Source organism: Alternaria conjuncta (assembly GCF_024043145.1).
Source record: "Alternaria conjuncta strain BMP 0040 chromosome Unknown scaffold_9, whole genome shotgun sequence".
NCBI classification, from domain to species: Eukaryota; Fungi; Ascomycota; class Dothideomycetes; order Pleosporales; family Pleosporaceae; genus Alternaria; species Alternaria conjuncta.
This window is the reverse complement of record NW_026250098.1, coordinates 879,005-904,787: the sequence shown is the minus strand read 5'-3', so window position 1 is coordinate 904,787 and position 25,783 is coordinate 879,005. Positions and strand designations below refer to the sequence as shown.

Below are 25,783 nucleotides of genomic sequence, written 5' to 3'. Positions count from 1 at the left end.
TGGCCACATATCCATCATGTTGTCCGCCTTATTCATGCCGTAACATCTCTTGTTTTGCTTACACGCCTTGGGCGAGTGGATAGATGAAGTATCGACCCATACTTCGGTTCCTTCCATTCCATCCGTGGTACTGCGATGACGCAGAGCGAGACGAGCCACTCATGACTCCCGAAATACATAACCACCACATACGCAAAGGTAATCCTTATCAACTAAGAGAGATCGCAATCCTCTGACTCTACGGTCACGCGCTAGTCTCTGCCTTCACTTGCGCTCTCACTCCGACTTCACTCGCGCTCTCGCCCCACCTTTACTTCGCTCTTACCCTGCCTTCACTTTCCACAGCCATATAAATTCTGTCTGCGCTTCTCTTTCTTTCCTTCCTTCTTCTTTCTTTCTTTACCAAAGACAGTTGGTTTTCCAAAAATCTACTCTCGCCACTCATCTTTTTTCTCGATAATTCAAAACCACACCTCCGCCCATCATGGGTCTACCGGACGACATTTTGTCAGAATGGGTCCTGGCCAACGTCAAGAAGTATGATCGCACGCTTGTTGGAGAACCGGTCAACGGTACAAGAAAAATCTCCGGTCAACTCATGTCACCTCCGGATACTGTGATGGCATCCAGCGCGTCATCCTCCTCTGCGCAAGTCGCACAACCACATCCTGACCTCGAGGTACCACTCAATCTGTACTCCATGCAGGCGTTCGAATTTCTAGGATTCACGTCAAGCGCTGCAGAGTCGCTCCTCGCTGCCTGGACCCGTGACGACGAAGCCGACCTCGAAGACGTGATCATCGGTCGCATTACGTACTTCAGCGGTCATGAGTCTGATGACGAGCGGACCATTATGAGTAGAATCGGAATTTCCGCGGAACTGCAAGAGAAGGTCATGGACCCTAAGTATGAAGACGTGAGAAGCACCCAGTGGTTGAGTTACTGGTTACTGGAGACTATCTTCGAAAATCTTTGGACTCTCAAGAATTTGAGTGAACGACTCAACCGAAACCTGGCTGTTATTCAGTCCGGTAAGACCCCGTTCGCTTCGCTACGTGGCGGCGCCCCTGAGGACAGGTCAAAGTACCACTTGACCCGAGTTGGTCACACAACTCTCTACCGGTCAACGTCAGCAGCACAACTCGAGAGAGTTTTGGGGGAACACTCGCTCAACCTCGACCTGAATTTCCAATTCAGAAGAGGAATCCATACAGGTGACTTCCACAATGAAAGAAGGGGCTACTGCTGGAGTACTCAACACTGGGTCTCTGAGCACTTTGCAGCATATACATGCAGCCGCATCAAATCACCAACAGATATCTGCGTCATCCGGGCTTTGGTACCGACCCATCTCTTACAAGGCCAAGGTGTCTGGGCTCTGCCTTTCGGAGACGACTGGAAAAAATTGGTCTGGCATTCCACAAGGGAGTTAATTTACCCTGCGGATATCCAAGAGAAGCTTGACAAGTCCACACTTATCATTGGACCGGTCTCGATCAATTTCTCGGAGTTGAAGTCCTGGAAACAGGCGACGGAGGACAGAAACTGCTATACAGTAAAAGGAGAAGTCGCTAAGCAGTACGTCTGGGTTGGAATGGCATCGATGGAGGCGATGAATGAGCCATTGAAAGAGAAATGGGATCTCTTTAGAGGCAGATGGAAGCTCTGCACCAAAGATCCGTATGCTGACTGCAGCCCTCGCCATATCCCTGAGCCTCAGAAGTGGGCGAGAATGCAACTGGAGGATATGCATTGATGTTTTGGGATTTAGCGGGGCCATTTCGCATTGAGCAAAGTTAAGGAGGAAGACAGCGCCACCTCATACGAGAAAAACCTGAACAATTCTGCAGACTACGTCGAACCAAAACCTTGCAAAGTAGGTGACCCAACGTCAACGTAGACTCCAGGGTGTTCAGTTTTTTTCTTAGTTTGGCGTGGCGCATGAAGATGCAATAGCCTCAAAGATGGCGAAGGATCGCCGTGATAGCCGTTATGAGGATGTCCATCCTGAACAATCCTTCTGAGCTCGGATATTCCGAGACATATCAAAGACGTTGTCGGAAGCTCGTTGACCTACGTGCGGTTCCCGGGGCTTGAAAGCGCTGTTGGAGATAGTCTCTAAGTAAAAGCCTCTATGGCTCATAATTACAGGGCAGAAAGAGATGGCCTAACTGATGCGTATCCGCGGATACGTTCGTGTTTCTAGTATACGTGTGACTTAGCAATGGGATCATCCGTACATAGCATAGCGCCTGTCTATCTCTATGCGATTTGAAGATGAGCAATTAGCAGCCTCAATCTATCATGCCTGCAAGTGGCGCAGTCTCATCAGACGCGAAGAAACTGCTGTGCCGCTTCCATCGAGTCATAATCATACTGCACATGTCAAGCAGTGACACGGTGAAGAAACCGCGACAGCCCACCCAACATAGCACAAAACATGTCTCGTCCCACCTCCAACATACTTCGCACAGCCCCCCTCCAACCTCGCTCATCCCCTCGCACCCCGCGTCACCAGAAAGGAAAATCGGCCAAACCGCCCGCCTGCCCTCGTCCCAATCTCCACTTTAACCTGACATGTTGCGGTCCGCCGCATGAACCCAGATCCCTACCGCACGCACATGGCTCCCCAGCGAGGCCGCCAGCCAACCTAACCCCTTTTCCGCTGCAAGAAACACGGTACGCTAGATCCTTGGGGCCGATGCTACAGGGCGCTAAGAGGAGAGCAATGGTGTGGGCAGTGGGCACGGAGAGGGTCAAGCACAGGGTAGGTCAGGGCTCCTTCCCGCTGCTCACCGCTGGTTTGTTGGTGGAGGGAGGGAGGGAGGGGGATGGTGCATGCAGTGAGTTTTTCCTCTAAGCGCTGAGAGCTTGTGGGATATAGCATGTGGAATTAGAATAGTGTTGTTACATGGACGAAGGAATGGCGTGGTGTGGTAAGCATGCTGATAGCTTAGGAAAGCACGCCAACAGGGATAGCAACACGATCGGCCCATGCGGCGTAGTTCGTTGGCACTGGCAAAAGCTCAAGATCAAGGCAAGGCGAGGCTGCTTGCTTCCCGTCAGGCGATGATGTGTGATGGATGTGTGATGGGAACGCAGATTTCGACACGCGAGCACACACACACGGCTCGGGCGGCGGAACTGATGGGGTCGCAGGCGTACGTGGCACATTTGACATGTCGGTTACAGCATGCCATGCGTGGTTGCAAGGGATGGCACGGAGGAAATGGGTCCAGGGTGGGAATCCTTTCTGCCGGGCGGACAGCGGCAAGCAACAGCACAGCACCTGGCTAAGCCAGCCAGAGGAAAAAACTGACTTGTGGAGGCGCGTCGTGTGCTTGCTCCCGAATGCAAAGCACGCGCAAAAAATTGCATCCGTGTGTTGTTGCCAAGGGTGCGCGACGGGCTGTGCGATGTGCAAGCAGGATCAGGATCAGAACCGCCTTGAAGGCGCTTGAGAGTTTGACTTTCGCTATCGTACACCAACGGAACCTTTTTTTCCATTGGTCAGCACTACATTTTCTCACTATAGCTTACACCAAGGGCTTCGGACTTGCTCCGTCCGAGATGCGATTGCGAAGCCCAGAGGAAGGAAGACAAAGAGCGGTACACTAACATGACTTGTACAAGGAAGGGAAAAGGTCAGGGCTCGCCCGTTGCTCGACTCAGTCTAGCCGGCTATTTGCGACATCGAGCATCCCGGCTCGAAACTTCTGCTCGCACCGTCCCGTGACGGGCAACGACTATTTAGCTTGACCAGGTCCGAATTCGGAGTTAGAGGGGGTTACCGAGCACGTTCGTTTCGTACAACAGCGATTGACCCTATAGATGTGTGAGGGATTACTATATTACGATCGGCTGAAAGCGAGTCGCATACTAGAAACCACCCCTGGTCCTGGCTGGCTTATGAGAGCAAGATAATTCTTGCTCGACTGAAACGCTGACAGGCTAATGTTGATTCGTGACATGCGGTTACCCACGATATACTTTTCCAGATTCGATTACATCGCCGCAACCCTGAACCATGGAAAAACGACCTGTCTGTCTGCCTGAAGGAAAAATTGAGTGGTGCGATATATGTCAGCTGAATAGTGTCCGTGTTGGCGGCCCAGGCAAAGAAAGTATGCGCGTCGAGGCAGGCAGACGGCGGTGCGCTAAATCACTTTAGAACCAAACTCGACGTTTTTGCTTTTTTGCCCTGCATGCTCTGGCAGTTCTCATGACGGAGTTGTCTCCCCTTGTGGCAGCGAATCAAACAGGTCCTGCCTGCTCGCACCGTTCCGTTAGTCAAGGGCGAGTTTGAACGGTACGCTATAGCGGCCAAACCATGCAACGGCCAGCGTGTCAATAGCCAGTGGATATGAGACATGCGTATGGCCAAGCCCTTCGTTCATTAGGTCAACATCGGCGGAGTGCGATCCAGAACCTGACCTCTGGTACGATGCTGCACCGCGCGGCAGCTTGAGGAGACAGAAGAGTAATAGAGCTTTTGGGCTCATTAGCTGGCTAAGTAGTATCGTGGTACGCTAGAAATCTAGAGCCTCAACTGATGTCTGGTGGCATTTGGTGCAAGTGCATAGTACCATCGAGCCATCATCGGACGATGGTAGTCCACCCTGCGTCTGAGCCGCGAGACACAATCATGATAGTGGTAATGGTGAAATCATGTTGACTACATCGTGCATGCCAGGACGCGCCGTACCGCGAGATGACAGACGGCGACGTTCTAGTCGACGGGCTGAGATGATTCCATTTGGCTTTCTACCGTGGAACCCATCACGTCCCGTGCCGATGTAGTTCGAGACTGACAGATCGAAACTTGCGTGGTAGCAGCGCTCCGGCTCGCCGAGACCCCGAGGCCGTACCGTGGTAGAAGTGCTGTGCGGTGCCTTTCCGTGTGGGCGTAATTGAATTATGCACGTACACCTGTCAGGCAAGTGTCAGTGAAGACTTGGTATGGTAACGGTACAATCGATACCAAAACAAAGTCCGCCCCATGGGATCAAGATCGGGGCGTGGAGGTGGCTGAATCTGGTTGACCTTTGTTTTTGGATGGAACGTGTTGCCCTGGAAAGGAAGGTGCAACACGTGCGTACCCGCTCTCGTGTACCTACCATCGGCTGCCCTGCGTGGCTTCTCGTGCGTAACGTGCCATGTGATTTGCATGTCAAAATTTATCACTGGCACGTGTCTTGGCAATACCGTCGTACAAGGGGCAGGCTGGTTGGCACTGCAGGCAGGAGCGATGGGTGAGCATGACAGATCGACCTGGGCATCAGAAGTGGTTCGACGGGTAGGATCAGCTCGGAAATGCGGCATTGAACATGAGCACATCAGCACTGACGTGCTCCAAATGCAGTGCGCCGTTCATCAAGGCATGCAGAGGGTCGAGCAAGTATTGCACCAGCGAACGTCTCCAATTTAGATAGCTAGTAAAGAAAAAAGGAGACTACGTACAAGACGATGCGCGAAACGTTCGCTTTCTCAAAGTGCTTTGCGATTTAAATCAGATTGCCACCCACCAGTAATAGTTCCCATATAGACTTTCAGATGCGGTAGAGACAGGCCGAGAAGGGGAATACCGCGAAAAACCAGCGTAAAAACGTACGATAGGAAAGAGGCACCAAAAAGCACAAGCGACCACTACCCCAGCCAATATGCAGCGAAGCACATGAATGCCGGACCCAACCCACGCTACGATGATGCAAATATCAACGAAGCCTCCATGTGATGATGCAACCCCAGTTCTAATGTTTGCGGGAAAAGACAGAATAACCACCCAGTGTAGTAGTTTAGGTCACTCGAGATGGAAGACCGGGAGAGACAGTAGGATGATCCGTGAGTATTAAAGTAGAAAACGTTGAAAGATCTTTGTCGCTCTTGAAGATTCAGATAGCCGCCCAGAAATCACGCTGTTGCCAGCCAGAACTCCTTGCGATAGCAAACGTCGATTGGACGCGAAGATAGATTGTACATTGGAAAGCAGAAACGACGGCTGACAGATTCGATGGGAAATTTTGCTCTTTGCTCTTCGCTTAATCCGAAATGTGTAGCGCTCTCGAAAGACCAGCTCCAGAGCGTCTCCACTTGCGCGAGGCAGATTTTTACATGGGGCGGCGGTTGAGCATGTTGAGCATGGACGAATCGGTCGAGCTGCGGGCGGGGCCATTATCGCTTACGAGATCATTGATGCGCATGCTGGGCCTAGCCGAGGCTTGCGATGTAGGTGGCGGTGGGGTTCTGCCATCGGTGCGCGCGGGTGGTGGCTGCAAGACGCCGTTGGGCTGCGGTGGAGCTGCGTAATAGGGCGTCGGCGGGGCACCAGGGGTCGTGGGTGCTTGGGAGTGTGGCGAGGACGAGGTGCGACTCGGCTCGTAGCGATAAGCGCTCTGTGGGGAGCCTTGACGCGGAGGCTGAGCAGCGTAGTATGGTTGGGCGGGAGGAGGTGCGGATGAGTAGGGAGCGGGGGTCGATGCTGTTGAAGCGCCCGATGTTAGAGACGGTGGCTCTGGATAGGCATAATCTTGCCCAGTGCCTCGATGAGGGGCCTGTGACGCTGAGCCAGGATGCGGCGGAGGCAGGGTAGGAGTGTGAGGCTCTGGGTGGAGTCTCTTCCTGCCTGCCAGCGCGTCACGGGTCGCCTCATCTGGAGAAGCACTAGGCGGACCATAGTCAGAATGAGCTGGGTACGGACCTGCAGTGGGGCTGGGCAGATAGTGCGGCTGGCGCGACGGCTGGCCATAGGGCTCGGCGTGGCTGGCAGGAGGGAGAGGCTGCCCGTAGGCGCCGTACATGGGCGGTGGCTGCCCGACACCGCGCCAGACAGTGTGCGCGGGAACAAAGGCCTGCGTCTGGGCAGACACGGGGGTGAAGATGCAGTCTTGGTTGAATCTCATGCAATTGGAGCAGCGGCCGTCCTCGGTTGCCTCAAAGCCGGAGCAGCGGATCTAGGTAAGGTAAGCAGGCAGTCTCGAGTCAATGGCGTGGGCCGTGGTGTACCTTGCGACGTCTGCAGTAGCGACAGGCAATTGCAGTGCGCTGGCGGGGAGCTGGCGGCTGGTGGTGCTGCTGGACGTACTGCGGCGGTGGAGGCGGGCCCTGGTGCTGCTGGCGGTATGGATCGGGGGGAGGAGGAGCGCGCGTCCACTCATTGGGGCCTGGCAGGCGGTAGGGCTGCTGGTGCTGGTACTGCGGATGTTGAGCCATGTCGGGACGGGGCTCTTGGGGCGGCGGAGGAGGGAGCGTGGTGCTCATCTAGTCGACGTCAAGTGTCAGCGCGCTGTCACCCAGCTTACGAGAGAGACTACCAGAGGCAGGCAGCCAGATGACGTGCAGGCACGCGTGACTGCCCTTCAGACACTTACATGCGGAGGCTGGGCATAGGCGCCGTTGGGAGGCTGCTGGGCCGTGGGCGGTTGCCAGTGGGCGGGAAGCTGGCCTTGGCCACCCTGGTGAGGGAACATGGTGTCGCGCGGCGGTGGTCGTGTGCGGTGCTGGCACGGCGGGGGCTCTCCCAGTGCGACGCAGCGGTTGGGTGGGCAGCAGCGCAGATAGTAAAGAGAAGGTCGGTGGTGGTGCGGGAGATCCTCTGGGGCGGGTGAGGTGTCACAAAATACTGGCAGGCGGGCCGCAACGTCGGCTGCAGGTGAGAGCGACGGGCAGTGCTGCGTGGGCGAGCCAAGCCAGTCGGGGCGGAGGAGGCCTGGGAGGGTGTAGGGCGGCGCTTCGAGACGGGCGTGCAGGCGGCGTGTAGGCGGGTGTGGTCTGCACGAGGAGCGTTGGAGAGAAGGGCAGAGTTGGGCGAGGGAGGCTGTGGAGTGAAAGGCTTCTCGAAGCGCGTGGAGGAGACGACGGGACCCAAGAGCGTGGAAGCGAAAAAGGAGATTCAGGTTGGAGCGGCCGCTATTACTACCCACCGCGTGCCCGAACTCAACCTTCTCGCCGCTTCTACTGGCATGGCGTTTTTATCCCTGCCCGCCCCATGCAACGACGACGGCGACGGTCCGCCAAACGCGCTAAATGCCATGCGGCATCCTCACTTGCAGCGCGACGTGCAGCTGGGCAGCCCACCCATCCGCGCACACGAGCTACCGGCGAGCAGCACACGCTGAGTGCGAGCCGCCCCTACCACGCCCTGTCTGGCCTGTGTATTGCGACCGCGCCCATGACACGCCCATGACGCCGCCCATGGCCGTCAAAGCTGCCCCAACCTTGTCGGCCACCCATGTGCATGATGCTGCTGCGGGCCGGCAGCTTGCTTGAGATGTGTGACTCGCCAAGCCCTCGGGGACTCCCGTCGCGCTGTGATCTACGAGCCTTTAATTACATACACACGCCGCCGCAACAATTACTAGAAAGGCCACGGCCTCCCAGTCTGCCCTGCACGCCGCGCCCTGCCTGCACCGCGCTTGCTCCAGAGCCCGCCCGTCGCCGCTGCACTGCGCGTGCGTCTACCGTGGCACAGTCGCTAAACACTCATGGAACCACCTCGGGCTCTTGAATCGTCTACGGCCCGTCTCTGCGTCCCTCGTGTCGCTTCCTCCGCCAAGCCCATAGCTCGCGCATTCGACAGCTCACGAACCACGGTACGCGCCTGCGTCCGGTCAGCTTTGGTCCTACCCTCCGCGACTGGCCCCGGCCGCCTGCTGCAATATGCTTTTTGTACACATGCATCGTGACGCTGCCTCGTCCTCCCCAGAACTGCTTCTCCGACGTGTCCACTGCAAGTGGCCGCCTGCAGCACCTCCCGCGCACCTCCCTGCCCTAACCTCGAGTTCCCGCCTGCCGTCTGCTTCATTTGCGCACATGTCTGATAGGGCTGATCCATTCGGGGCGTCGGTCATTTTCCTCGACAAGGACGGCAGCATCCCTGTCCGACTGTTGGTGTGTAACACTTCGGCAACTACGTCTGCTTGGACAACTGTGACGTGAGTGCCCTCTGTTCGCTAGTCATGGCCCTGCCGGTGCGTCTCGGCGACTTCAGGCACTTACTCCTTCGCGGGGCAGTGTCTACGGGAGAGCCGATATCTTGCGCCGGGAGAACCGTTCGTTGAGCGCAGCTGCTGCTCTTTTTCGCCTTCACGCGCAAGCTGCTTGGTCATAGAGCCGATTCTGGCCAGTCTTGCCTGTGAAGAAACCGTCCGACATCGTCTCTCTCAGCTGCTATTGCTTCGTGTAAGACGGCCGGCATGCGACGCAGCCCACTTTCGTCCTCGAATCACGCCTCTCAATCTGACATCCACAATTTGGCAAACCGTTCATCCCTTGCGCCGGCGAAGGCTTGCGAACTGGTGCCCATGGCAAAACACTTCCTCGCGCTGCTGATTCGACGCCTCCACGATAGTCGAGACAAACCGATACAAAGAATTCGACGGCACTTGTGCCTATTCTTTGGTAGTGGCGGTGCCGCAAGTCCCGCTGGTGACGAATCTCGGACTTGTGCGGATGTAGGCACGGTGGCATGGAGAATCGCGAAACGCCCAGGGCGCTTTCAGCCTCGGCTCCTCGCCGGCCTATTTTCACCTGACTGCATATACGTGACGACGCCCACACCTGGAACAAAGAATAGTCAGCAGTAGTTCATTGCTATCCATGCTTGCCTAAGCACCTCGTCCTGTGTCTCTTGCCTCGAGATTAGGGCGGACGGCCCGCACTCTCTCAAGCTTAGTTTTCCACCGTCCAGGTCTCGGTCAAATTTAATCGACCAATCAGCACGTCCCTTGCCTAGCATTCAACTTACTTGGGCAAATCTCAGCATTCCAGCTGGCATGTGCCTTGCAGCTGCTGCTCGACGGGTAAATCCTATCGAGCACGACAAAAAACCTTGCTGCAGTCACAAGACGTGTCTACCGGTCAAAGCCGTCGTCCCGGCCACAGTGCCGTTTTCACTCATTGGCACCGTATTCAGCGGGATGACCGCTTGCAGCCAATCGCTTTTAATAATTGTTGTAATTTGATTGACTGCCACACCGTATTTCGCCCTTTCGAGTCAGTCACGAGCGCGTGATAGATGAGGCCCAATGCAGTCATTTGTCTGCGACTATATTCGTCTGAAACCATCAGTCCAAGGAGCATCATCCTTGACTTGGCCGACAATCAAGGACAGCAGCCTTGTGTTGCACATTGAAAAAGTGCCGTTGAATGCCGCTGATGACGGTTACACCAAGTGAGCGGATTGTGGGGTAGATCAACCAGGATCTGTTCTGGACGTGATCTTCAGCCGCCTCGGTCGATTCACCCAAGCAAATAGCCGCGCAACGTCCATCACCACTGCAGTGCAGACGGTAAGCGATGCTCAGTCATGGTGGTGGCCATGGAGATTGCGACGCCGCGCGTGGACGGTGGGAGCTGGCTCAATTGGAACCAGGTGTATCCGCGGCTCGGGACGAGATGTGGAATTCCCGCGTGTGTCCCGTTGATAATTAGATTAACGAAGTTTGTGTCACCGAAGCCTTCCCGCAATATGCATAGCATAGCTGGAGATTGCGGAGTCTACCCATTCGTGTCACCGTAAGCAGCGCGAAAGGGCCATGTCGCTTGTGCCGCATTTTGTGTACCGCCAATCTGCAGGTAAAACCAGATTCAGATATATCAGGCGGGAAGATATCGTCAAGCCTCCGAGACGATGCCTCGCCCGTGGCACCGTTCTAGTGTCTGACAGGCATAAAGAACGCGGGCAATGCTTCCACAGCGCGTCCGTGGCCAGTGCAAAACAAACAACCTCACCGATCTGTCAAGGTGTGCTGGTGCGATAGAGGCGTGGTCAGTCTGGTGATGGCGTTGCATCGGTGTACACGCATTCCTTTGCATCCTGACAATACTTTTGATGCGCCGCAGTACCGCATGTTGCTGATGCTCCAACAAACGAGTTTCCGTCCTTGCAGTAGTGGTGTGAGGGACGACATCCTGTCGGATAAGCGGTATCCCATCTCCGTTCTCTACCCCAGCGCTCGTCCGCCTCATCTTCGGGCAGACGACGGTGTAGGCTCGCCTTACCGAACCCGGCGGAAGGCCGAGAAGGGCAAGGCGACACGTTTTGGCTTTGCGAGATCCAGCTGTGTCACAAACGCCGGTAAATATCATCTAGAGACGCGGAAGGGGTGGATAAGCGGACGCAAGCCATTGCGGGTCGATGGATCAGCCCGAAGCGTGCTAATTCGCGGAAGAAAGAAATATCTGCAGCTCATCGGTGTGATGGACGGTGGGATTCAATAGACACAACGAGTTGCCTTATAACCACACCGCCTTTTGAAGGCATACTGAAGCTGCTCAAAGCCTCGTTGTTCAACTGGAATGCACTGTGCAATGCAAAATCGCGCCGTAGAAGGACCACAGCTCGCATTGAGATTCTGAAGGTTTGGCGTTGGAGCTGCTGGCGTCATGCTTACACCACGTCAAGCGCAGCCCAACAGCGTAAGCCGCTCAACTTTCCGCTTCTTATGAGTGCATGACGCTGAGCGATGCAGCAACTAACCGCCAGCTACTCACGGCGCCGGTAAAGATTCGCTGAAGCCTTCGTCATGAGATGCAGCTGGCCTCGATCAGACGCGTTAGGGCGTAAACCCATGCATCCCAGACGGACAACGAGTGCGCCCCGAGCCGTAGCCGTGTATAGACTAACGCAACGTGTGCAGCATGTCACTGTGCCAAAATGGATAGTGGGGAGGCCAGCTGATCGGGGCCTGGCGATTATATGAAGCGATAGCTGCACACCCTGGCAAATCCTCTGCTGCACTGTCATGGCAAGAATCTGGCATCGATGCGGTCAGCCATCTACACTGCGTCGTGATCGAAAAAGAGGGAGAGTGAGCACTGTGCACTGCCTCCCCTCGTTCGTTTAGCTAGGGAAAAGCCGCTAAGAAAGACGGCAGGCCCGCGTCTGAGCGTAGCTTTAAGAGGGGGCCAGGGTACGAGGCAGCTAGATCCGAAATGAACAAGGCCCATCATAAGACCGAGGATACTGCATTTGGCATAAGTGCTCCCGTGACCTACTAGCGCTGCATGTTGATCCCAGTTATCCGCTCGTGCTGGAGCTAATGCTGCACGATGACTTAGTCTGTTGCATGGCATCGGTTGTGTCAACCAGTCAGCGCCACCGTGGCAGGGTTACACCAGCGTCTATTGGCGGTCTTTGCGCTTGCGTGGCCCACTCCTCCACGCTCCCACCAATGTGTGCATCTAAATGACTTCGGCTCGAAGCACCGTGCCTCGAACATGCGTTGTTGAAATTGCTCTCATCAAGCCTCGTCATCCTCTGCGGCGTTGCTGTCATCGTCGGGCTCGGCATCGCTTCCTTCGTCCTCGCTCGAGTCTGACGTGTCGTCGTCGGGCATCGCGATGCTGTTCAGATACGTGATCTGCCACGGTTGTTAGCGGCCTTGTGTGCAACGCCTCCCGGGAGATTGCTGTGGTCGTCCTTCACACCTGAAGGATTTTACGATGGGCGGGTGACTGCATTGCCAACGCACTACTGGCCGGCACTATAGTCACCCCATCGCTTGCACCGTACAGGCACTTCCCTAACAAGTTGCCGCCGCTCTTATCTTGTCTTGTCCAATGGGAACGTGAGGCCGTTAATGTCAAGAGTATGGAAGGATAGACTTACAAAGGGTACCATACTGGCAATGAGTTCACCCACTCGCTCCAAGCCCCCAGAACCAACAATTTCATCGTCTGCGAGCTTCCGCCCCATGGTGTAGTTGCGGAGCCGCATGAGTTCGACATCTTTGTGGTCATGGTCATATCCCTGGAGAGGTGTCAGCAAACATGAACAGCTGCAGTGAGTTTGAAGTTTGAAGTTTGTTCATCATAATCCCCGCGACTGGGCTTTTGCAGACTGCTGCGAGCAGAGAACCCCGCCTACTCAAAGGGTGCTAGCCATGACTACTCCAACTCAGCTCAACTTGTTGAGTGCGGGGCGACTTGAAACTCTATTTGCGGGACGGCACACAGTTGTAACGCACAACCTTCCAGTACGAGACTGAAGCTGATTGTACGTCATCGTGATCGTGTGCCGTTTGCGAGATGGTGTAGCGGAAGATTTTCATGGAGATACATCCTTGTAGGCGGGGAGCTTCCGTGCTAGTTTTGGTGTTGAACCGTGTCAGGCGGCGGACAGTACCCGATCGCGGCAAAGCCGATACCAGACCTTGCAAAAATCGACTCTGCTTGTGAGAAGACGTCGTGACCATGGTGTTTCACAAGCATATTTCATGCTTGATGACACGAGATCTGTCTGCTGATACCCTGCTGTCTCAAGGGATGGATTAAACAGATGCTGCATACCTTTGGGTTGCGTTTCAGAGCATTCGACTGATTCATCGACAAGCTCGTGAAAGCCTTCACAGCCTTCTTCTCGTCATCTTTGACTCCACCCAGGAAAGCTTCTCGAATACCAGAGTCCGTTAGTACGGCCTTGATCTTGTGCGGTTTGCGATCAATGTCGCGTCGTAGTTTGGCCAGAGTCGACGCGTCAGGCTGCCAGAAGCCACCACCTTTCAAAGTCAGCGCATTCTCGTGTAAGAAAGGATATCGATGAGCCATTGACGCGCCGCTGACTATGGTGCCTCTTGCATAGGCAGAATGGATACACACTGACGTGCATCAGATGAATGTACCATCCCGACGACACCTCGCTGCACGCTGCCAAACCCTCAAACGGTTCGATACGTTACCTCCCGGATACCGCGCGGTACAACCGAGAAGACAATATGTTACTCTACGCTGTCCGACGAGACATAGGCACATGGGTCCAATTGTGTGGCATAGTGACCGTCAATATTCCCCGCATGGCCATAACGTGCAGCGCTGGTCGGATCGGTCAATCTCACCGCATGGCGATGCATTGTCGTCTCCGAGCCGGCAGTCGTATAATGCGACACATGGTCAGGAGTGCAAGGTCGACCACACGACAAGAGTCGCTGTGGAGCCGAGGCTCGCAGCAGCTGTCGTGGTGACGAGCATTGGGTACACTTGCATACCCTATGCACATGGAGTCGAAAGAAGCAATGCGGTGGCCACGAGGTCACTTCGCACTGCGCTTGAGTTCCACAACAGCTCGCGGCTCGGGTGTCTCCGCGAAGACGAAGAGAGGAGAATCGAACATACCTACGAAGCTACCACCATTGGGTTGCACCTGGATGTAGTAGTGTGCGTAAGGTCCCTTGCGTCCCTGCGCGTCGTATACAATGTCAGTGTGGGGCTCACATAAGCTTGAACCCATGTGTGACTTACAGTTCTTGACCAGGCCGCAGAAAAGTAAGTCTAGATCAGGTCAGCCTGCTTTGCATGTAGCCATCAAAGGACATCATGCTGAAGCTATTCGTCGGGTCGCAGAGCATATGCCATAGTGCCATGATGATTTGGCAGCATGCTGTGTCCCTCGACTTCGTGACACGGCTTCAAGGGCATGACCCCACCCTAGCGTGGAAGTTCAATGTATTCACTCACCTTGTATGGGGTTGGGTCTTTCGAGAACCGAATATCTTTCTACTGTGAGCACAATCCAGCTAAGACCATACTTCGGGCTCACCTCTGTAAATCCGGTAGATCTACACGTTTTAGTAAATCGTACTACGATAATCCAATCGCAAACACTTACTACATCTTTGACAGGCAACTCTGGGACAGTCTCATCTGCCTCGATGATCTTCTCGGATACCTTCTCCGCAAAAGTGGTAAAATCTTGGAATGAAACTCTAAAGTCAGGGTCATGGACTACGACATAGACGTCAGCTAGCGGTCCGATCGTGCCGTTTGACATGAAACGTAGTAAACCATCACTCACGCTTCAGCCATTGGCGGTCGTTGTTAGCCGTCAAGTCTTTAAGGAACAGCATAGTATTTGGGTGGACTGTGTGATCCAAGTACGGCGTGTCGCCTGCATCTCGAGCCTTTGGTTTCTTGATGATCAATTGTGTTCCTGGTGCGAGCTTCGCACCGGGTTTCCATAGCTCTTTCTCGTCAGCGGCCTTCTTGTGTATGGCAAGGCTCTTGGTTCCGCGCCCTCTGGGAGCTGCTCGCTTGTCCTCAGGTTCGTCGTCACTGGCGGTTTCATCGTGCTCGGATTCCGACGATGGATCCTTGTCGCTATGTTCCTCGTAGTCAGATGCTACAACGTCATCCTCGTCATCGTCGGGTGCGACGTCTGCCTTGGGTTTGTTCCCGTCGCTATCCGTGTCGCTCTCAGGCTCGACGTAAGACTTCCTTGCGGTAGCCCGTGCTCTCTTAGACTGCCGTGCTGGAACCTCCGGCGCAGGACGTTTAGAATTGCTCCTGGGAGCTGGAGCACTTGCGCTTTTAGTGGCTTTACGTGGCATGATCTCGAGTGATGCGACTTGGGAAAGTGATAGGCGTGATACTCAGTTGTCATTGCAGGTGCCTTCGTGGCTGCTTGGAAGATGACGCGCGCACAGACCATCGATGACGCACTCGAACGCGAAAATACAGCGCGCTGTCACGTTTCCACCCCAGCCAGGAAGCACGCCCGACTGACATGCCGACACGCTTCGAAGCTCGCAAGCAAAAGATCCTGGAGCAACTTGACGCTCCAGATGGCGAGTATCATGATCTGTCGCCAAAGGGGTCCGTCGATGCGCCCATCCGAGATTTAATCGGCGAGATCAACAATCTCCCAGGACTAGTCACCACTAGCAGCTGTTCGGGGCGCATCAGCGTGTTTTTGGAAGGACGCAAATCAGACAATGAAGTACCAGATGAATTGCCTGAAGGTGAGACTTCACGCGCTGGACCAGGAGGAAAAGGTGGTGGGGGTGCATGGCTGTTCATCTCACACACGCCACTTGGGCGAGACGACGCAACAGGTGACCTCATGTCAAAGTTTGGCTTAGACAAGGCTGAAGCAACGGAGGAAACACCTAGCGTGTCCAGCAGGTACATTCATCTTAAATTTGAACCTATGGTATCTTCAGTCGTCATGGCAGGTTGACATGGTCTGACGTGGCACAGATACTCCACGTCCTGAGTGCATCAATGGATCGTGCCCAAGGTGTCCTCACTGCTGCCTTAGCTGCCGGGTTCCGTGAGAGTGGCGCCGTGAGTCTAGGGTCAGCGAAGACAGCAGAGTCGAACCCCATCGTGGCTGTCCGGTCAGCTGGTTATTCATTCGACTCCATCATTGGCTATCAAGATGGTGATGGCCGCAATGTTGCCTTGGTAGACGAGCGACATCTACGAACACTAGTAAACATTGCAAACGAGCGATTCAACATCAACTTCGATCGCATAAGCCGGTTTCGCAAGGCCCTCTTGGAGACGTACGAACCGACTGCGTGTGGATCCAAGCCAGATTGGGAAGATACGGACGCCAGGAAACGGCGGAAAAGAGAAGAAGGCCTTGCGCGGCAACAAGCTCTGCAAACCCAAATCTCTCGAGAAGACAATAATTCATCAACACCGGAGAACATTGACAGCATGGAAAGGATATTCTCTTGATGATACATGGCACAACACAGACACATGCGCATCGACGAGAATGCCTGTGTTAAACACAACGAGAGTTCTACTCTGTCGTAGACGGATATGAGTCATATTCTGTCTATCGCGACGGCGAATTACGAGTTCACGATAAGTGGTTGCTTTTCTATACTTTGCGGAGCCACACGACAATGTCTCCGACGACTAGTCTTCATAGCTCAGATGTAGAATGAGTAACGTCCGGCCGGTTGTGCATCCAACGATTCACCGAGTTAGCATGTGTGTAAACTAAACTCTGGAGTCGTACTTTTTCCTTTGCATGCTGTGATATCCGGTAACATAGTGCCATGTACTGCGTGTTTCCCAATCCATTTTGGTGATGCTCCACCAATAGAGGGTTAGCGTACTTATGTCTCCGACGTAGATCGGCGACTTTGCCTCCATCTTCACAGCTATCTTCAACATACAAAAGGAACATTGGATCTTCTCCAGAATTTCCAATTACTATCTCTTACACCTTCCGAACATCCTACATACCCATTAAGACTACAACACCACTCTCAAAAGACCAAAACTACCCCTCACCCCAACCCACCATCCAAGATGAGCTACGCGGAAGCCAACCGCCGGTACTTCGAGTATGCGACACCTCCTAAAATCCAGAAACGTAAAGCCATACTAAACGTATCACAGTGCCATATCCGACTCCTACGACAGTAAGCCTTGGTTCAAAGTCGTCAACGACCGAGTAGCCACCACCCTCCGCTCCGACCTATCATGGGTAGGCATACCCTTCACAGACTCCACCACTCAACCAGTCCGTCTTCTAGACTACGCATGCGGCACCGGACTCATGACCCGCGTCTTCGGCCCCTACGTCACCTCCACCCAAGGCATCGACATATCACCCAACATGGTCTCCACATACAACACGCGCGCCCGCGACGCCGGACTCTCCGAGGATGTAGTCAATGCCGTTGTAGGCGACCTTTTCGACAAGTCTGATCCTGACCCCGAGTCGCTTTCCGGGGATAGGTTTTGGAACTTCGACATCGCGACTGTGGGGTTTGGATTCCATCATTTCGAGGATGTGGTGTTTGCGGCAAGGCAGTTGAAGGAGAGGTTGAGGCCGGGCGGTGTGTTGGTTATTAATGATTTTCTGGAGGGAGGTGATCTTTTGGCGGGGGAGGATGGGAGTATGATTGAGGGAAGCGAGGGGAATCATGCTGTTCATGGTCATGGACATCATCATGGTCATGGGGAAGAGAAGGGTTCTGGATCTCATGGGCATGGGCATCATCATTCGCATCATCACCACCATGATGCTGAGAAGAAGCATGATGTTGGCGAAAGCAACACTGAGTTCCGCCAGAAGATGAATGCTTCGATAGTGGTTCCGCACTTTACTATCGATGGCGTAAAGCAGTTCTTCGCGGAAGCTGGGTTCGTGGATGTGGATGTCATTACGATGAAAGAGAAGAACTACATGGAGTTCGGTGGCAAGAAGCTGTGGCGCACGATCCTGTTTGCTAGAGGACGCAGACCGATGGAAGGACAAGATGGCTCGGGGAAGAGTGAACTATGAGCTTATCCAAGAAGACGAAGCCCAGTAGTCACGGGCCAGCGATACAGTGTAGTTGACATTGTGAGCAAGATGAACAACAGATAGATTGTATATATGGGATATCAGCAACCAACAAAATATAACACCCAACACCAGACCAATTGCCCCTCTATCCAAGAAAACACAAGCTCACCACTTCCCCTCCAGCGGCAGATCTCGGCTTGAGAAACCCACACTAATACCAAATTCGCCGTTAGGCAGCACCCAGTTCTGCCTCTTGACATCCCAATAACTCAAATCCCTTCTCGTCACATCAAACTGCACCAGCTTGCCTGCATTCTTCTCAAGGTGGATCTTCTCAAATCCGCGCAGCACGCGAACGGGGAAGTCGACGGGCTCACCCGTCTCGTGGTCCTTGTAGTTCTGCGGGAAGGATATGTAGAGTTGGACTACCGATGCGCCGTCGACGGGTCCGGCATTTTCTAGGGACGCCGATACAGTCAGGAGCGTGGTGTAGAGATCGGGGTTGCCACCTGGACCACCGCCTGCCTGGCTTAGAGGAGATGATGGTGCAGGGGTCGTGGGGTCGGATTTCTTGATGCCCTTTACGGAATCTAGCCATGGATAGATGAATCGCTCGACTTGGTTGAAGCCCTCAGGGAACAGTACAGATTTGGGATCTGGTAGGTCGGTAGAATAGGTTGGTGGAGTCAGGCCGTCAGGTCGAGGCTTGGGAAGAGGTGTTTTAGCGGCCTTTTCTTCGATGAGGAGAGAGGACAGCTTGAAGTCGGTGTACGAAAGGCCGTAGCCAAACTCGAATCGTGGGGCGATATTCTTCTTGTCGAAGTGACGGTAGTCTATGTAGAGACCTTCGGAGAAGTCCTGTTGAGGCGCCAGACCATCCTTTGGGGTTGGAAGATACTTGATCTTGCTGCCTGGGCCGTAGTCGTCTTCCTTCTTAGCGATTGTGTAAGGTAGACGTCCAGATGGGTTGACGTCACCGAAGAGTACGTCTACGATGGCGTTACCAGATTCAGTACCGGGAAGATTGGCGATAATGACGGCTCTGACGTTCATGATGTCGATGAACTTCTCCAGGATTACAGGTCCAACAGTGTGGATAACAACCACGACATCGCCCATGCCTTCTCCGCAATCTTTAGCAACATCCTGAATTAGCTTGTCGCCGCCCTTTTGCAGATTAAGGTCATTCCTGTCACCACGAATGCCTTCATAGTGCTGGTAGCCCTCTCCAGCGTCGGCGTTGGCGAAGACAATGCAGAGGTCCTGATCGACGAGAATCTCCTTCTGGCTAGGCAGCTTGTTTTCTAGCCAATCGGTGACGTAAACAGTCTCGTTGTCGAACGCGTCTCGAATAGCGGACATGGGCTCCACTAGATACGAGAAGTTGACCGCGCCAGAACCCCATCCTGAGGCTAATGTACCTTCGTTGCAGCTCTGATCAGGGCAGTGGTTGATTCCCTCATGAGGGAGACGTGCATCTTCACCAAAGACACCAACACGGAACTTTGTCTTGGCCTTTCCGCCAGTCTTCCAGCCCTTTCGGTCCAGAGGCAGCATCTTGCCATCGTTCTTTACCAGGACGGTACCTTCGGCTGCGACACGGCGTACTAGGTGTCCATGGGCTTCTTTCCCTTCTCCTTGCGCGTTGACGTACTGGTTTACGATGCCTGTTTCGTGGTCCGATGGACTGCCCTCGTGAAGCTTGCCGACCCGATCGTTTGTCCACGAAGAGAAGTTTGGTCCGTCATTTTCCCACTTGTCCTGGCCAACCTGATACCAAGATGCCACAATACGAGTAACCATGTCGTCGACACGATCGATGGGAACGCTTCCATTGAGAACCGCACGGCTGAGCTCAGGACCCCATAGGCTGTTGCCCTTGGCCCATCTCAAGCCATCTCCAGGCATGGTCATGTCCAAGCCCGCAAGAGCACTAGCCACGCCTGAACGCTGTGCTAACCAGTCACTCTGAATAAAGCCCTGGAAACCAAGCTCATCCTTCAGGACACCGTTGAGCAGCTTGGAGTTTTGGCAGGCATAGCTTGAATTGACCTGGTTGTACGAACACATGACGCTGGTCACTCCAGCTTTGACAGAGTCGGCGAAGGGCCATGCGTAGATCTCATGTAGTGTGCGATCGTCGATGTTGCTCGATATCGCGTTTGGAAGGCCCCACTCCCATGCTTGTCTGAAGTGCTCTTGTTCGTTAGCGACATAATGCTTCGCGGTAGCCATGACGCCCTCCTCCTGGATGCCCTTGATGGTTTGGGCAGCTGCAATGCCCTGGAGAACGGGGTCTGAGCCGAAACCCTCCCAGACGCGACCACCAGCTGGCATTCTCCCAAGAGGACCCATGGCAGGACCCAGCAGGACGTTGACGCCCTTGAGGCGTGCTTCTTGGCCGTGGGCCTTTCCGCGCAGGTACATGAGTTCCTTGGACCAGGTCGCGCCGGTAGTGATTCCGGCAGGGAATGCGGTGATGTTGTCGGCGAATCGAATACCCAGTGGGCCGTCCTGAGCACATTAGTTTTGTCCTAGAGACATGCGGAATGTACGTACCTGTAGACACAAGCTGGGGAACTTCAGCCTGTCTACGCGCCCGGTCTGACCGACGCAGAGATCCATGCTCCAGCCTGTGCCCGTTGTGATGTTGACCTTCTCAGGCAGCGTCATCTGCTTGACCAGGTCGGCAGCCCTCTTGTAGCTGTCCTCCCATGCCTTGTCGGTGCCACCTTTTGGCGAAGGGTACCACGGCGGACTCAGCCCATCCTCAGGCACCGAGACCTTGTATGCCCATATGCCGCCCGAGGCGAGTATCAAGACGGTGGCGGCGACGAAGACCAGCAGCCAGCAGCAGCACCGTCCTGGCGCACACCGCGACTTCCTTTGCTGTACAGGGAATGGGGCCGCGTCCTCGGTGTCTCTGTAGGACGCCTTCCTGACCTTGAGATCGCCGGCGCTCTTCTTGCGCCTAATCTTGCTGTCGAATGCGAGGGGGTCGTGTTCTTCGAGATCTTCTAGCGTCCCGTTGGATTCGGAGGAGAAGCGCGTCGGGGTCTCGACATCGTCGTCGACGGGGTTGTCGAGCTTGGCGTACTTGCCTCGGCGCATTTCGTGGACTTCGTAGGGCGGCATTTTGGTCGGAGCCGGGGCCTGCTTTAAAGGAAGAGGTGGGCGGTGTTGTGTCGTTGGCGGCTCAAACGGCTAGGCTATCGATGACGGCGCGAGCGTTGAGCTCTATGATGTTGAGGCTAGCATTGAATGCGATAATCCGGAAATCACGAGGGAGTGATGGATCGAGTAAAGAGGATGGTTAGAGTGTTTCTGTAGGACAGAAGACACGGCGTACACAGCGAGCGTCGTGGTTCAAGGCGAATGTTTCACCGGGCTGGCTTGCGCGCGATGGCGTCTCGTCCCTGACTAGGTGCCGATCTCGTGGGTCGACTCCCGCCCGCGCTTGCGTCCAGGCGGGCCTTCTGGTTGCGCATCATCCACCCTTCACCAAACCACGCTGACATTGTTTGCATACATGTTTGAATTCATGGCTACATTTCCCAACCATTCGGTTCGTCACTTCTAACTTCACATCCTCTCCAACAAGCCTATGACCTTCCACGCTTATGCGCCGACCTGGTCCAGTATGCCCTGCAGGTTGATCGACTTGGGGCGCTCGATGGGAAGACCCAGTGCCCTGTCCCAAATCAGCTGTGCGAGCGGGCCCAGACCACGGCTGACACCGAAGGTCGCTGTGTAGTAGAGCGTCTCCTTGAAGCCGAAGTGGTGGAAGAGAACACCTGACGACGAGTCGACGTTCGGGAAGGGGTTCTTGGTCTACAAAACAAGTCAGCAATGATCTGAGTTGATCAGAATATTCCATCTCACCTTTCCGTGCTCCTTGAGGACATCCGGCGCAACCTCAGAGTTCTTCTTAACCAGCTGGTAAACAGGGTCTGCCGCAATCTCGGGTCGTGCGTTGGCAAAGTCCATGAGAGCTTCGAATCGCGGGTCGGGCTTCCTGAGCACGGCGTGTCCGTAGCCAGGAATAACACGTCCAGACTTGAGAACGCTCCAGAGGAACTCGTTTACGTCCTTCTCGGTGAACTTCTCACCAACGACCTTCTGCATGTCGAGGATGAAACGCAACACCTCTTGCGCAGCCAAACCGTGCAGGGGTCCTGCGAGTCCTTGAAGACCAGCACTGTAGCTCAGGAAAGGATCGCTGAGCGCAGATCCGACCAAGTGTGTTGCGTGCGCCGAGACGTTACCACCCTCGTGGTCACCATGCAGAGCAAGGTACAACCGGAGAAGGTCTTGGAAGCCCTCATTCTCCTTGCCTGGCTTGCCCAACATGGCAGCGAAGTTGTACGACCAATCTTGGTTCAGGTCGATCTCGTTCGGGAGAGCGCCTCCACCACGGTATGCGTTCTGGTAGATCTTTGCGGCGATGGTAGGCAGTTTGGCGAGCAGGCTGATGCAGTCGTCAAAGGTAGGCTCCCAGTAATCGGCCTTGTTGATACCCTTCTCATAGGCTTTCGCGAACTTGGACTCGTAGTTCAATGCCGAGACGGCGCATGCGAACTGTGTCATCGGGTGGAGATCTTTGGGGAAGTCGTCTAGCATCTTCTGAACGAACTTTGGGATCTGGCCCTTTTCGGCGAGCTCCCGCGAGAGTGCGCGAGTTTGTGATACTGATGGCACTTCGCCTGTGAGGAGCAACCAGAACATGGCCTCAGGAAGCATCTCAGTGCCGGAAGTACCCTTGGGCAGCTCCTTTTGGCAGTCTTTAATGGTCTTGCCGTGGAATCGAATGCCCTCGTTCGCATCAAGAACCGAGCCTTCCCAAACCATGGCCTTGAGACCCCTTCAGTCATGTTAGAGCGCGCCTCTAGATATGATTAGGCGTCATACCTCATGCCACCGAGCGCATTCTCAACCTTGACATCGCCGAGCTTCTTGTCGGCGTGTGCCTTGACCTTCTTCAGGAGCTCACGCTTCGCAGGCAGGACCTTTTTGAATGTCTCCTTGAGATCCGGCTCTGAGGAGGAAGAGTAGCTACATGCTTGCACTGCAGCGACCAACGCGTTAGGATGATGACGATTGAAGTGGGTGACCCAATGGCATACCAGAAATAAAAGGACGCGCCTGTAAAGCGTTTGTCAGCTCTCAATGTCTTGTATATGCCGTCGCAAAGCTTTTGAAGCTCACCTTGGCGGCCCGTAGAGCTCGGGAAGCTGATCGTGCACTCAATGCCATAGCTAGCTTTACGTGGGGTAGATGCAGGGGATGGGAGTATCACTCTTCAACACATGGAATGCAGAACACAAGAACACGATGATAGCGTTACAAACTTCACGAGCAACTAGCAGAGAAATGTTGACGGCAACTCTCGGTAATGCAGCTACGATGCGCCAGGCACGCGTGGTCCGTTGATGCGAGTGCAGCGTCGAATGATGGACCGAGGGGCAGCTGGACGGCTAGACGTGGGCTACATACCTCGGTAGTGACGTCGGCCACGCGCATCCCTGGAGAAACGTTACCGCAAACACGACGCCGGACGCACTTTTTCATGCGACCCATCGCTATCTGCCTATGCGAAGAAGAATTGGGTCAGAATTGAAAAAGGCGTTTGTGGCAAACATCGTCACCTGATCCCCTGCGATTTACGGATACTTTTCCGTGCCTGATTACCAACTGACTCCACGCCGCCAACCTACTAAGGTACACAGAGAGATTCTGCTGGCTGGAGTCTCATCCACACATACACCTCCACAATGTTACGCACAGTATCGCGCTCCATCGCGCGCCAGAGCCGATCGTCGAGGATAGCGAGCCGAACACCACAACTCCTACGCCCACTCTCCACCACGGCAATTCGCATGTCGAGCTCGGCACTCAAGAGTGTAGACCCTCCCGTATCGTCAGCGCTCCCTGGCGATTCATTCCAGCTGCTCCCCGAAGCTTCGAAAGCGGGCCAGGCGGAGGATGCGCTCTTCGAGGAGCAGGTACAAGCCGTCAAGGACTGGTGGGCGTCACCGCGGTACAAGGGCATCAAGCGCCCCTACTCTGCGGAGGATGTTGTGAGCAAGCGAGGGGCGCTCCAGCAGTCATATCCCAGCTCCTTAATGGCACGGAAGCTATTCAACCTTCTTGAAGAGAGGGCAGCCAAGGGCGAGCCGGTACACACCAGTGCGTTTATCCTAGCCTGCATAGATAGTACAATGGCTGATGATGTGTTTTCAAACTCCAGTGGGCGCAATTGACCCCATCCAAATGTCCCAACAAGCTGCGAACCAAGAAGTCCTCTACGTTTCCGGATGGGCGTGCTCCTCCGTCTTGACCTCCACGAACGAAGTCTCCGCCGATTTTGGCGACTACCCATATAATACCGTACCAAACCAAGTGCAGCGGCTGTTCAAGGCTCAGCAATTACACGACCGCAAGAACTGGGATGCAAGGAGGAAGATGAGTGCAGAGGAGAGGGCAAAGACACCTTACCTGGACTACATGAGGCCAATCATTGCTGATGGTGACACTGGGTACGTTTAGACGACCCGCAAGGAACGTTACCAGGCAGCTAACGTGTAACAGTCACGGAGGTCTCTCTGCAGTCATTAAGTTGGCGAAGCTGTTCGCTGAGAACGGAGCCGCAGGTGTCCATTTCGAAGATCAACTCCACGGCGGGAAGAAATGCGGACATCTTGCAGGCAAGGTGCTCGTCCCAGTCGGCGACCACATCAACCGCCTGGTAGCCGCACGATTCCAATGGGACATGATGGGCTGCGAGAACCTCGTCATTGCGCGCACTGATTCAGAGAGCGGCAAGCTCATCTCCAGTGCTGTCGATGTGCGAGACCACGAGTTCATCAAGGGCGTCACAGAAGATAGCGAGCCCCTGGCCGAAACACTGCAGAACATGGAGGCAGCTGGCGCACCAGGCAAGGAAATCGACCAATACGAGGCAGCGTGGGTGAAGAAGCACAAGCTTGTAACCTTCGACGAGGCCGTAGTCCAGCACCTCGAGAAAGAGAGTGCATCTCAATCAACCATCGATTCATACCTCAACGAGACGAAGCAGAACCCGGACAACTCTCTTCTCAAGCGCCGGAAAGTCGCAGAGAAGTACACCAAAACGCCCGTGTACTTCAACTGGGATATCCCCCGTACACGTGAGGGTTTCTACCACTACAAAGCCGGCGTCGCTGCCGCAACCAAGCGTGGTAAGGAATACGCTCCGTACGCAGATCTTCTCTGGGTCGAGACGGGCGATCCGAATGTGCAAGAAGCAGCCAAGTTCGCCGGCGAGATTCGCGCGGTTCACCCCGACAAGAAGTTCGTGTACAACCTCTCCCCCAGCTTCAACTGGATGGGCCAAGGCTTCTCCGAAGAAGCGCTCAAGTCATTTGTCTGGGATCTGGCGAAACACGGATTCGTCTTCCAGCTCATCTCGCTTGCCGGAGTACACTCCACTGCCACGATTACCTGCGAATTAAGCAGGGCGTTCAAGGATGAGGGTATGCTTGCGTACGTCAAGCTGGTACAGGCAAGGGAGAAGGAGCTGGGTTGCGATGTGCTCACACACCAGAAATGGTCTGGCGCAGGCTACATTGATGGCATTTTGGGAGCGATCCAGAGTGGCAGCTCGGGCAGCAAGAGTATGGGCGAGGGAAACACTGAGACGGGTTTCTAGAAATGTAAATATAAGATAGCAGATCAAGAAGAGATTCGAGTGTTCAAAAGATGCAGATGCTCGATGCGTGA

At 54.6% G+C, this 25,783-nt stretch overlaps 9 protein-coding genes across 9 annotated transcripts; 4 read left to right on the top strand and 5 right to left on the bottom strand.

Annotated features, from left to right (window-relative positions):
- Window positions 1-484: 484 nt before the first annotated feature.
- J4E85_006769 (uncharacterized protein) lies at window positions 485-1,756 on the top strand (the record flags this gene model as incomplete). The annotated part of the gene is made up of 1 exon (XM_051471005.1): window positions 485-1,756. The coding sequence occupies one exon, from the start codon at window positions 485-487 to the stop codon at window positions 1,754-1,756; it is 1,272 nt and encodes a 423-aa protein (XP_051325215.1).
- A 4,351-nt stretch (window positions 1,757-6,107) lies between these two features.
- Window positions 6,108-7,466, bottom strand: J4E85_006768 (uncharacterized protein; the record flags this gene model as incomplete). The annotated part of the gene is made up of 3 exons (XM_051471004.1): window positions 6,108-6,950; window positions 7,003-7,257; window positions 7,368-7,466. 3 exons carry the CDS (start codon window positions 7,464-7,466, stop codon window positions 6,108-6,110), a joined length of 1,197 nt encoding a protein of 398 aa, XP_051325214.1.
- Window positions 7,467-12,239: 4,773 nt separating this feature from the next.
- J4E85_006767 (uncharacterized protein) lies at window positions 12,240-13,545 on the bottom strand (the record flags this gene model as incomplete). The annotated part of the gene is made up of 3 exons (XM_051471003.1): window positions 12,240-12,359; window positions 12,608-12,748; window positions 13,288-13,545. 3 exons carry the CDS (start codon window positions 13,543-13,545, stop codon window positions 12,240-12,242), a joined length of 519 nt encoding a protein of 172 aa, XP_051325213.1.
- Window positions 13,546-14,026: 481 nt separating this feature from the next.
- J4E85_006766 (uncharacterized protein) lies at window positions 14,027-15,320 on the bottom strand (the record flags this gene model as incomplete). Its single annotated transcript, XM_051471002.1, has 6 exons — window positions 14,027-14,173; window positions 14,236-14,265; window positions 14,452-14,486; window positions 14,534-14,552; window positions 14,603-14,685; window positions 14,789-15,320. 6 exons carry the CDS (start codon window positions 15,318-15,320, stop codon window positions 14,027-14,029), a joined length of 846 nt encoding a protein of 281 aa, XP_051325212.1.
- A 176-nt stretch (window positions 15,321-15,496) lies between these two features.
- On the top strand, window positions 15,497-16,455 carry J4E85_006765 (uncharacterized protein; the record flags this gene model as incomplete). Its single annotated transcript, XM_051471001.1, has 2 exons — window positions 15,497-15,922; window positions 15,970-16,455. The coding sequence occupies 2 exons, from the start codon at window positions 15,497-15,499 to the stop codon at window positions 16,453-16,455; spliced, it is 912 nt and encodes a 303-aa protein (XP_051325211.1).
- A 585-nt stretch (window positions 16,456-17,040) lies between these two features.
- On the top strand, window positions 17,041-18,022 carry J4E85_006764 (uncharacterized protein; the record flags this gene model as incomplete). The annotated part of the gene is made up of 2 exons (XM_051471000.1): window positions 17,041-17,075; window positions 17,131-18,022. 2 exons carry the CDS (start codon window positions 17,041-17,043, stop codon window positions 18,020-18,022), a joined length of 927 nt encoding a protein of 308 aa, XP_051325210.1.
- Window positions 18,023-18,190: 168 nt separating this feature from the next.
- J4E85_006763 (uncharacterized protein) lies at window positions 18,191-21,160 on the bottom strand (the record flags this gene model as incomplete). The annotated part of the gene is made up of 2 exons (XM_051470999.1): window positions 18,191-20,539; window positions 20,585-21,160. The coding sequence occupies 2 exons, from the start codon at window positions 21,158-21,160 to the stop codon at window positions 18,191-18,193; spliced, it is 2,925 nt and encodes a 974-aa protein (XP_051325209.1).
- A 483-nt stretch (window positions 21,161-21,643) lies between these two features.
- Window positions 21,644-23,278, bottom strand: J4E85_006762 (uncharacterized protein; the record flags this gene model as incomplete). The annotated part of the gene is made up of 4 exons (XM_051470998.1): window positions 21,644-21,856; window positions 21,908-22,886; window positions 22,934-23,058; window positions 23,231-23,278. 4 exons carry the CDS (start codon window positions 23,276-23,278, stop codon window positions 21,644-21,646), a joined length of 1,365 nt encoding a protein of 454 aa, XP_051325208.1.
- Window positions 23,279-23,796: 518 nt separating this feature from the next.
- On the top strand, window positions 23,797-25,712 carry J4E85_006761 (uncharacterized protein; the record flags this gene model as incomplete). Its single annotated transcript, XM_051470997.1, has 3 exons — window positions 23,797-24,211; window positions 24,273-24,561; window positions 24,614-25,712. 3 exons carry the CDS (start codon window positions 23,797-23,799, stop codon window positions 25,710-25,712), a joined length of 1,803 nt encoding a protein of 600 aa, XP_051325207.1.
- Between the last annotated feature and the right edge of the window lie 71 nt (window positions 25,713-25,783).